The sequence below is a fragment of the Echeneis naucrates genome, chromosome 5 (assembly GCF_900963305.1).
Source record: "Echeneis naucrates chromosome 5, fEcheNa1.1, whole genome shotgun sequence".
Taxonomy (NCBI): Eukaryota; Metazoa; Chordata; class Actinopteri; order Carangiformes; family Echeneidae; genus Echeneis; species Echeneis naucrates.
The window spans coordinates 17,105,787-17,117,789 of record NC_042515.1 but is presented as its reverse complement, the minus strand read 5'-3'; the positions used below and the strand labels follow the sequence as shown (position 1 = coordinate 17,117,789).

The following is a 12,003-nucleotide window of genomic DNA, read 5'->3' as shown; positions in this document are numbered from 1 at the left end:
TCAGTTTTAAATTCTGTCAGCTCTGAACCAACAGCACTTATTTAAGTGAGTCTGTTGAGTCTGTTATATTTCCTCTTTTTTCTATTTAGTCCAAACAAACCAAGAGAAATTCAGCTTTTCATCAACAGCGTATCCTGATTGGTGTTTAGAAGGAATGTAGGTTGGAGACACTAATGTATATAATCAAGTTGCAAATGCGAGTTGCCAAGAAGCATTTATTTAGGTGTAAAAGGTGGTCATTACTGGTTTAAAACCACCAATTTATAAGTTGCATTCTTCAGCAATGATTATAATTTTTTCTCCTTTAAAAATCAGGAAATATTTCAGAATGACTGAGACTGAAGAGAAAGTGGAGCAAAAGAGAGAGATGAACAGCTATGGTCACAGTTAAGAATGATTCAAGTTAAAGCCAGTTTTCATTTTTATTTTGACTTCATGTCTCTGCCAACCAATTGCAGAGGCATGCCAATTTCCACGAACGGTGTGTTTCAGAGAGGAAGAAGGCAACACAGGAGAAACTGAGGAAAAGATGGAGGCGTGTGGAGGAGTAGCAGTGAAAAGCAGCATTATGCGATCGCTCTGTGCTGAGAGCGGAGCTAAAGATGGAGGGAAGAAGAAGGACGGAGACTGAAGTGTTCTAGTGCTCAGTGGCTGTAGGGCAGTTCAGGATGAAATTGCGCACAGGAACATGAATCTGTGAGCTCACAAGCATTACACGCTGCCACCTCCCATGCTTGTACTCCTGCAGCCACACACACACACACACACACACACACACGCACGCACACACACACACTTTCCCTGTCTTGCCCCTCAGCTGAATACGTAACCTAGTGCCCAGATGATTTATGTGAGTGCATGTGTCAATGTTTTTACACTTTTCTGTTCTGTGTATTCTGACCCTGTTCTGAATACTCCGCTGGCTTCACAAGTCGCATCTAGATGGAACAAATGGGATCAAATCCATTCTCCCACTCACATGCCATACAATGGTCAATATACCTAGAGAATTGAGTGAAAAGCCTCTTCCCTATTTTATGAGCATACAACTCCCTTCAGAAGAAAATATACAGCTATATGGTTCCATTAGCTTTAATCCGCGTGTATGCCTGATAGTGTCATCCAAAATACACCAACACATGAATACACAACCCAAACAAATAAAGAACTGAAGCCCAGACTAACAGATGGCTTGTGTCACCCTATCCCTCTCTGCCTATCTCTCTTTTTCTCCCACTCCCTTCCCTTCAGAGTCACATCTTAGAGGTCACCTCCCCCCCATGCTTGCATCTCTTTTGTTATATCATTCCATCTTTTTGTTACGCCCCACCCTTGTTAGCACCCTCCATTTCTCTCTGGATCTCTAATTGGTCTTTTTATCTCTAACTTGCCCCAATAATTCACTCAATATTTTGTTGTCAATCTATACAAGTCAATATGAGTGCTTGTCTCTTCTGATCACATCCTCTCTCTTCACACCATATTGTTTCCCATTGTTTGTCCAGCCTTGTCCAAAAAAATATCTCTGTTATCATCCTTTCTTTACACCCTCTCTCATTTTGTCTACCATTTTATTCTTTTTCAGTTCCTGTGTTTTTATTCCCTTTCATAATCTTTCTGTCTATCTCTGCATTTATGCAAGCCCTGGCCACCCCAAACTTCACCTCTCATAGGTTGTCTGGCTTATTTGTCTGGCTTGCTTCATCCCCTGCCTTCTATCCATCCTGTTGTTGTCTCGCAGGCAGTGGTGACAGCGGAGGACAGACAGGGTCAGGGCATGTGGACTCCCTGCCACAAACCTCAGCCAATCATTGTTTGACCTGTAGTGTGACTGTGTGCGCGGATGTTTCTGTGTGTGATTGCGGATAGTTGCAAAGAGCAGGACATGAAGAGCCAAGTGTCGGGGGGTGTGACGTGAATTGCACACACGGTTATCCTCTGAGCAGATGACTGGCATAGCATTATAATCCAGGAGTGTGAAAGATGTGCATTTTGGTCTGATGATGTGCTGAATTATTTCACCTTACTGGTTCATCCTGACAGACAGCATCATACCAACATCACTATGGCACAGGGAACGCTTTACAGAGTTCTCATATAATATCGTCTTGGCACTCACGATTGATCTAGCTGAACTTAACGTGCTATCTTTTTGATTCCACACTTTCTTTTTCTTTGACTTACCATGGCGCTTTCTCCCCATCTGCTTTTCTCTTTGTCTAGGCAAACCAGTAACAGCATCACCATGCTCTCACTGGATTCATGCTGTCTCCTGTCAAATGAATATATTCAGATGCACTAGTGTTTAAGTCCCTCTCCCTCTCGATTAGTTGTTGCCAGAACCCTCCTTCTTTACCATCTCTGACTTTCCCGCTTATTTGTGCCCTGTGTCTATCTAAACTCCATCTCAGTGTGGATGGTACTGAGGCCAGCCAGGCGGCTCTCTCATGGGGTGGAGAGCAAACATCTGGTGGCTGGCTCAGATCAAAGTATTCCTCTGGAAACACACCAACGCCTTTGTACGCGCGCACACACACACACACACACACACACACACACACACACACACACACACACACACACACACACACACACACACACACACACACACACACACACACACACACACACACACACACACACACACACACACACACACACACACACACACTCTCCACTGTCACATAACAGCAGGGGGACAGTTGGCAGCCAGAGGAAGAGAGAAATAGAGAGTGAGAAAGCAGAGGGAGAAATGGATAGGACTGCTGAATAGGAGTTGTGCAGCATTTGAGGCAAAGCTGCAGCAAGGGAGAGATTTACAAAGAGTTAGATGGGGACGTGGGAGTTATTTGGGGAGAAAGCTTAGAGTATGAGTATAAAAAGCGACATATAAGTAACTTTTTAGAGTTAGGCAGTTAGTATCAGATTGTTCAAACTCACCTTCTTTGCACTCAAGGGCCACCCTGGACTCCAGATTGTCCATCTGCAGTTGAAGCCGCTTGAGGGTGCGGTCGGCATCCCGTGACTTTCTCTTATACGCAATCAGAACCACGATGATAACCAGAAGGAGCAGCCCACCACCTCCTCCAATACCAATGATAGCAGGCAGGGTGAGCAGGCTGTCTGAGTAGATCTGCAAGGTCCCAGGTGAGTATTCAAAGCCTCCAACACGAACCTATCAGACAGATTTAAACAGACTTTCATCTATGTTTGCTGAGTCGGTGGATGAAAGACACCCTACACCTATACAGAAGAAAGTCAAAGTTGTAGCTTGCACACTGAGAACTATGCAGAGACTGTAAAGAAACATTATTTTGGCATTTTTATATCAAATTAATAAGCCTACTGCGCAGTTCAATTTGATGATTACCAATTTTCTGACCAACTCCTGGCCATAGCTCTTATACAACCAATATTATGTTAAAAAAATTATGCAAGGTGCCAAAATTGGTTTAGGGGAGGCAACATCTAAGTCCTGCGGCTGTCTACAGAACCAGCTGAACACGTGACTTTCTACCATATCACATCAAAACAGTTCTAGTTTGCAAAACGTATGAATAAAGAAGGAGGGATATGCTCCTCACCCCCCACCCCGATCACTTTCCCCCTTTTATTCCATCTTCAACTGGCTTACGTCTATGAAATACTAAATGGAGGAGTGTAAAAATAGACACAGACCTCTCATGCCTACTAGCCATTTTTTGGTCTCTATTGAAATCAATACTGTTGAAATCCTAAAGAGGATGGCAGCCACACAAGACAAATCAAAAGCCTCAAAGACATAAATGCAGTTGCAAACACAACCAGTGGTATAAAAAATAGGATGTGTGCTTGTTGATTTGCATGCAGCTATATGAATGGGGGAAGAGAAATCTAGAGTAATTTAAGAGATTTAGGTCTGATGGATAGGAAGGGAAGAATAATATGAATGAATGAAAAGGCAGGAAGTGGATTGACATAAAGCGGAGGGATGAATAACACAGCAGAGAGAATAGGAGCTAAAGAGGAGGATGGGCTAAAAGAAATGTATAAAACCAGATGCTCCTCAAGTGGAAATAAAGAAGAAAAAAAAGATGAAAAAGAAAAAAGAAATAAGAGGCACTTAAGGTAGAAAAATGTAACCTAGAGAGTGATGTCACTCAGTTTTTAGGTTTGTATGACTCAATCCAAATAGCTACACCTGGATGTAACATTGCTCTGTTCAGTAAGATAAAATTATGATGATGCAAAGAAGAAATAGATTTTTGTTCATGGGAAAACCTTCAACATTGCAGCAAAGGATTGAGGTTTTACTTACAGTGACTTTGTGTTCTCCGGTGAGGTTGGGCCATTCACACAGCAGTTGACTCTCAGACAGAGTGAGAATGCAGGGCGTCTCTCCAATCAGCACTGTGTAGTTCAGCTTAGCATTTCCTGGGGCTGCAGGAATTAGGTTACGGCCCTGGAAACAGACATATACACACTTTGGTTACTTTCAGAAGGTTCAAGTCTGAGGGGGTCCACATAAATAGATTAATGTTGACAGTTTAGAGAGAAAAGTTTGTTTTTGATGTACTGGAAGGTGTCTGTCAACAGTTCAGCTACAGCTTGAAATCATTGTACAAAGCATTTCAAAGCGCAGGCAGCTAGAGTAACAATGCTACTGCTGGATGCTACCAGATCTATAATTGAAACATGAGTTACTGTAGATAAGGATTGCGACTTTCATGAAGGAAAAACTTGGTGTAAAAATGAAGAGAGATTCTGGAGCAAAAAGTCCAGTATAGTAAAGTACAGACAGCAGAGTTGACTGATTAAACACAAAAATATGATAATTCATTCAACTTTTTTTTAATTACACAGTCTGTGGTAATACTGAGCTAAAAATACAACTTCTACTAAATTTAAGCACAGCTAAAAATGATGTTAAAGGACTGTTGTGTTGCTGTTGGCAGATACAGTCAATAAATTCTACATAAAACCCCAATTCCTTGTCTCTGTTACATCCTAACTCTCTATGCGTCGCAGAGTGGGAGGAATTAATTGCTGGAAAATCTCGATGAACGTCTAATTTCTCTGCAATTATTTAATAGGATGCCGTTTCTGAGCTGCTTATTTTTGAAATTCTTTACCCGGAGCACGGTGGGGCAATCAGAGGTTTTCATTATAGAATTATATTTAAAGTTACAGAGGGGGAAAGGCGTTCTTTTCTAAAACTTGCCCCTGATTGGCTAAAAGAAAAAGGCTTTAGTTCTCCATGAAATTGCATGATGATTTTCCTCTCGCTCCTGAAAAGCTTTGAAATTCAAATGGGGGGGTGACACAAGACAGTGCGTGTGTGTAGAGCAAATGCAGGAGGCATAGCAATGCATGGGTTGACTGTGTAAACATTACTTTCCTTTCCACTGATTTGAGGTGAGGGTGGGTGGGTGGGTTGAGGGACTTTCTTTTTGAATAAAGGTCTCCTAACCCCATAGAGACAGGAAGTGGAGAAGCAACATCGCTTAAGGTTGAGGCACATCTAAAAGAAAATTCCTCTCAAAGCAAGTAGAACACGTTTCTATAGAGAACTGTTTGCAGCAGAACATTTCAAAGGCCTGTCAAGTTTTTAACAGTTGTGTTGGATGTTGAGTTTGCTGCAATATTTTAAAAAATGACTATTTGTGAGCTTGAGCTTTTATACCACTAGCATTCTGCTGTTAGGTAACACTCCTCTTCAAGTGTGGTAGTACTAATTTGCCAACAGTCAAACGAGTGTGAGGACATGAAAAAGTCCATGCTAACACATGACTTAGACATGAGACCAACTAATGTCACAGGTCTGGACAACAATGCAAAAAGAAGAAGAAATAGGATGAGATGACAGAAGAGTTAATCGGAAAGATGAGAGGAAGAGAAAGGCAGCAAAGGACACAGAACACATTGAAAGAGAAAACAAAGAGAAAGTGAAACAAAGTCAGCACAAGAATAAAAAGAGAAAGAACATGATGGATGTAAAACAAACTCGGGAAGAGACAAGGCCAAAACAGATCAATGCTAGGAGCACCAGGCAATTTACCTTGAGTATGAGTGGTGAGCTGGGCTTCAGCTCCAGCATGCCTGAAGGGCTAAGAGGTTCGAACACGGGGTCTGGGTGGAAGCTGAAAGTCTCATTTACCACCAGCACAGAGCGTACGTCATCCATGACAAAGCCGATCTCATCGGGACTGCTGCCGGCCTCTGAGAAGCCTTTGTCAGATCCGGCCACAGAGGGTGCCAGACACACCATCATGGTGTTGTTGACAACCGTACAGTTCTACAGAGGGAGACAAAGAGGAGGAGAGCAGGAGAATTTGAGAAGAAAAGAAAGCAGCGAAACAAAAGAGAGTGAGGCCATGATAAATAGTTTAATTACGTTCGATGACTTTACTTAATTTGTCATGTAGCGGTCGTTAAATGATGTTGGAAAGAAATAATAATAAAAAAAATATTAGAAAATTCTTACAGCGATGATAGCGTTAGCTAATACATAATCAGCAAAATGTACAGAGGCTGAAATCCAGTTTTGTGATGTGAGTGATTAAATGTCTCCGTAATGACATAATGAGGAAGAGGCTGGCTTAATAACATCAGTGTTGTAATCAGTGGATATCATCCGGAAATCCCCTGTTGGGTACGACACTTGAATCAGTCACCGAAGAACAAATTAGACCATAATGACACAAAGAGAAACAGCAGAGGTCAGCCAGTAGCTGTTAACAGTAACACAGCATGGCTGAAGAGACCTTTGCATAGCTCCACAGCATGTTATGGCCTTACACTGTGATCTATATGTCATACTAATATACTCACACATGAGGGCTGTATAAAAGCAAAAGCAAACAAAAGTGTGTTTATAGGTCAACAGAAAACATTAACCAAGCACAATAATAATAATAAAAAAAAAAACACTGATGAGAGATGGACAAATGAAAAAGAAGGGATATTTTTTTACTTTCAGGTGAAAGTCGGAGTAGGAGAAAGGTTAGCTCAGCCCTGTGGTGCTAGGTGAGGAGAGGGATTTGCCAGAGCCACTTTATTGTTAGTTGACATTTCAAAGGTTAAACTGCTAAAAGGAAATTCGACATCAAAAACAAACAGAAAATAGGCCTCTGGCTGGTTGACCAACGGGCCAAGTGTGTGCGTCTGTATGTTCTAAGAGTTCGTTTATCATACAAAAATAATTTTTTCAACAAAGAGTGAGACAGCAGAGAGACATGTTTCTGTGTTGCTCTTGAATGGTCTCACTCACCAATTCAAGTAACTGCTTTCTATTGTTTTGGCAAAAAAACAAAATAAAGCTGTGTAGCTTTCTGGTTCTAACTACTTACATTTTCTGACTGCGCAGATCCGTACTTGGCTCTCATCTTAGGCTCCTTGATGGTTGCTAGATTGGTCCCAGTTATGGTCAACATGGTCCCTCCACTAAAAAGGAGGCAAAAAAACATATTATAGAAACAACCATGGCAAATACAATTATACAGTGCTGCTGGGAAAATAAAAACACTTGTATGTCACATATTTGTGGGTTTCCTGCTGTACTTTTTCTTGCTGGATCCAAGTGCATACACTATTCAGCAGACGTATCAGTAGAAATAAATGCTAATAAATCTGTTCTCTGTGGGAGCCAAGAGGGCCCTCCAGTTGGCGATTTACCATTAATGCTCGCTCCTGCTGTAGCCTTTCGCCTGCTTATTCATGGAAGCCCATTTTCAGGTAATGATAGTAATGCTAAAGCCCTTGCATGAATGTTAAAAGCTTGTTTAAACCGATATGGAGGCTGGAGGGAAGAATAAGGGAATATATAGCATTAATCCTGAGAGACAGAGCTTTGGTCTCTCCTCACTACCTCTCCAAAGCCAAGAGAAATATTTTCAGAGTCTATTAAAGTTGCACAGTAGTATTTTTCAGCATGAGATACACTCCACAAATGCATGATCTGTAACCTATACACCTGTGACCTATTCAGGTCGATGTGACGCTGACCAGCACAGTCATAGCTAATATGGGTGCAAGTCCTATTCGACCACATCGCCCTCTTGACAGCCTCTGCTGGCTGTGAGCATGAACTTTATCTGATGTGAGGAGTCCTGACAGCAGATAAGTAAGTTAGCATACAACCTAAAAACTGGTAAAAACTCTGGCACTGGGCTTCAGTGTTGCTGTGAGTCACCAATGGAAGAAGGAGGGGGGAGAGAAAAAAAAAAATCACATTATACATATGATACCCTGGGTGCTGTATCATTACATCTAGCATGCCTGAAAAAGATGCAAAGAAGCAAAATAAGACCATGCAGCCACATCTGACGCAACGGCTGTGTTTTGATGAGGCTAGATGAAACTCATGTCATGAGGAGCTTTGGGAGGCCCATCTTAAGAGTTTTGGGTGAGAGTAACACTTATAAGAAAAAGCAGGGAACAGGAAGGGAGTCAAGTGAGGAGAAGACACAGCTTTTGAGAGAGTTAACAGAGCCTGACACATAGTGTGAAACCTGAGCGGTCCATTTCTTTTCAGGTAACAGTTAACATTTACTGGATAGGTTTAGTTCAAAAACGTACTTCTGTGGGGAGATAATCTTTTCCACAAGCACAGTGCAAACTGATTTATATACTGTGTACTCGCTACTACACCGTGTAAACAAGATGATGTGTCACACAATCTCTACACTGCCATGTAGCCATATTATTAGCTCAAGAAACTCCTCTTGAACAGAGGAGAGCAAGTCACAGTCATGTCAGATTTGTGTTTTGGACAAAGGAGGCTCTGTGCTGTTTGATATAGCCCCAGCAACAGGGTCACCAAAGGGGACCAACGACAAAATGGCTTGGTAAATAAAAGCATGATTGGCCTGGAGAACCATGCACCTCCTCCTCTGGGAGTGCTGAATGAAACACCAAACACAAGCCAAGTGCCGAGGTTATTTCCCCCTAAGGCTGGAGCCAACACTTTCATTCTCGTTCCCCTCACCTAGCCGCAACATTTCATTCATCCTTTTCCAAATGAGACTTCTCATCCACTCACACCTCTTTCGCATGATGAGGGACTTTTGTCTCCCTGCAGAGTTTTAAACGTGGCTACCATTTTCACCTCAACCCTCACGATGATGCCGTAGAGGATTGTTATGCCGCTGGTAAACTTGAATGTGAGCTGCCCTGACAAGTGATACTCACAAAAACAAAAGCACTATACTGTATACAAGTAAAAGTTGCTTTACTAATAAAGCAAATGCTCCTTTTATTCACCTGGGCTTCAGAGAGTCCACTATAAGTGACTCTTTTCTTTAATAGTATCTGCAGGAAATGTAGCCTCTTCGCAGAACAAAGTTACTTTTTTGTCTCCGCTTATTTTTTGGAAACTGCCAATTTTTGCAATACAGCAATAAACATCTATATACATAAAAAAACGTAGGAAATACTGTATTACAAGTTCCTACAACTATACTTTTGAAGTAAATGAGATAGTTATCAGTGTTTGTGTTATGTAGTAACTTCATTTCTGTACTTAGAAGAGAGGAGTTTCTAGGTCATGTTAGTGAGCCCATTAGCATTTAGAAGCTTCAAGCTTTTTCCCCCTCCACAACACAGCTTGTGTTTGCACAGGAAAACTTCCTGTGGCTATGTAGTCTTGTTTCAATATGTCAAGTAATATTTACAGATACATCTCTGCTGCACCTCATCAACTAGCAACGCACTGCTTCAGGAGACTCCTTTGCTGCTGTTCCTGCTCTCAAAGATTTACTTCTGAATCATAAAGATAAACAGAATAAATAATGTGCCTTTGAAAAGCAGGACGAGTGTGAAAATGGAGAGATATTGTTTTTTTCTTCTAGACCCAGTCAGAGAGTGTGCCAGCAGAATAATATATTTATCACCTTTTATGTGGCGTTCATATTTTAGTTCTGAAAAAATAAGGCACTAATACCAAGTATTAATAATGTATTGATAATATTCGTATCTATTCTAAAGATTTACGTAAAAAAGAATAGTAGAAACAAATTTGAGCATAACTTGAAAATACAGTGAGTTATGTTAAAATTTTTAAATCTTTACTTTGAATTTTCTAATGTGAATCACTTTGACAATTGACATCAAATGTGCAATATAAGGCAGAAGGTCACCAAAATGACAAAATCCTCTGCATTCATACAATAGGTTAATCTTTGCTTTGATTGTCTCCTCACCTGGCAATACTCCAGTCAGGCTCTATTTTGAGGATGGTAGGATCGTCTGTGTAGTTGAACTTGACCTCTGGGTTCCTCAGCTCAGCAGAGTTGATGTCTACCATGACTGGGGTGGTTCCTGGGGCTTGTCCCGCTGGGGTCACACACACTATCTCTTTACCACTTCGCCTGAAAGAACAAGAGATGAGGGGAGTGAGACAAGACAGGGGAGAAAGATATAAGACACAAAGCTCTATGAAGATCTCTCTTAGGGTGGACTGCATCCTCCAAGGAGCAACACAATAAGTAATTGAAAGGGATTTGGAGTATTTGTGAGCTGACTCTTTGACAAGCTCCGAGACAGCCACATTGGCGGAAAAAGAAAAGACTACTTCATCCCATAAATAACTCAGTAATTATTTATCAGATGCAACAAAAATGGACACACAATGGTGATATAGTTGCCGATCCACAAGGCCAAATATCTTTCAGTCTGTCCAGCCGTGGTTTCATCAGCCCAAATCAGACTGCTGTACTTCAAAGTGCGTGCTCTCACTCTCTCTCCTTTTCTCTCTCTCTCTCTCTCTGTCTGTCTCTCCTACCCTCCTGCGCCTTTTCTGGCTGAGAGATCTGAAGTGGCAGATCAGGCTGGTCATGTCTCTGTGTGATGTAACTCCCTCCCTAGCAGACAGGCAGCCAGCTGTGACCTGCTGGGAAACTTTGTGTTGCTGCCAGAAACTTTGTGCTCTACTCCAGTGGCTCATTCTGCTGTGCCTGCCTCCCCTTCCAGTGCAGGGATATGCTACTGGCAAAGGTATGGCTCTACCTTTGTGACAGTGTGTGTCCTTATCTATGTTCATAAAGAGCATAATGAACAGGTATGCATGCACTGTGAGGAGGTCTAAGAATTTGCATATAAATGCAGTACAGTCAAAAGATTAAAACTGTGTGCATGTGTTTTCTGCGTCATTCAGTATTTACCAATGTCCCACAGGGCACTACAACAGTGTGTAAATCAGTGTGTTTGCATTGTGCAGGCATGATGGCAGACGGCACAGTGTGAAATTTTGAACATGAGAAGAGCGAGCTGATCTGTACATGAATACTACCCGCTAACTGCTGCGCAAGTGAAATGAGCAGAAAGATGGGAGATGACAGAGAAGATAAAAGAGTGAAAACCTATTTGGCGGGTCTATTACGATGGCTCGTGGTGGGGTGGGGCTGGACAACAGAGGAAAAAGGGCAAAAGAAACCAAAAATGTGAATTGGGTGTCTTTGTTTGACCTATTACTGCTGTCTCTAGGAAGATACCTTCCACAGCGTTCTTAGACTGAGTGCGGATTGAGGAGAGAGGAGAGAGGACAGAGGAAAAAAATGGACAATATATGAGAAATAAAAAAGGTATTCCAAATTCCACTACTGCTGTGTTTCTATGGAAACCATTTTCACAACACTGCCACCATCAAGAGTGCCTGTGGTGCCACATACGTATTTCTGACAAGGTTGCGGCCACACAAAAGAAGCCAAGAGGCAATACAGAGAGAAATAAAAGAGAATGTAAGAAAAGGGGTTGCAGAGGGAGATAAGAGGATGAGTGACTTGGGGTAAATAGGTTTTGATTAAAGCGGAGGCCACACTGAATACAAAGACACATTAAAGAGATGGACTCAACCAGTTCATTACTTTGGCCATAAAGGTTATTGCTGCTCAGTGAATGAAAGGCCAGGACTATTATGTTCACCTTTCTCAGGATGTGCTACAGAGCTTTAAATTGGCCTTTACTTTTCTTTTGATATGATATAAAAAGAACTTGAGAGGTCCAAGCTCATTAGTTTAAAAAAGAAGT

At 41.7% G+C, this 12,003-nt stretch overlaps 1 protein-coding gene across 4 annotated transcripts in view; it reads right to left on the bottom strand.

Moving 5' to 3' along the window:
• Positions 1–12,003, bottom strand: part of plxna1b (plexin A1b) — a 169,585-nt gene that overhangs the window by 15,521 nt on the left and 142,061 nt on the right. For all 4 annotated transcript variants that reach the window (XM_029501143.1, XM_029501145.1, XM_029501144.1 and 1 more), the window contains exons 16-20: positions 10,179–10,346; positions 7,329–7,422; positions 6,038–6,274; positions 4,298–4,441; positions 2,941–3,175 (exon numbers count right to left, since the gene is read on the bottom strand). In XM_029501143.1, coding sequence (XP_029357003.1) covers positions 2,941–3,175; positions 4,298–4,441; positions 6,038–6,274; positions 7,329–7,422; positions 10,179–10,346 — 878 coding nt within the window. The remainder of the gene's footprint in view (positions 1–2,940; positions 3,176–4,297; positions 4,442–6,037; positions 6,275–7,328; positions 7,423–10,178; positions 10,347–12,003) is intronic.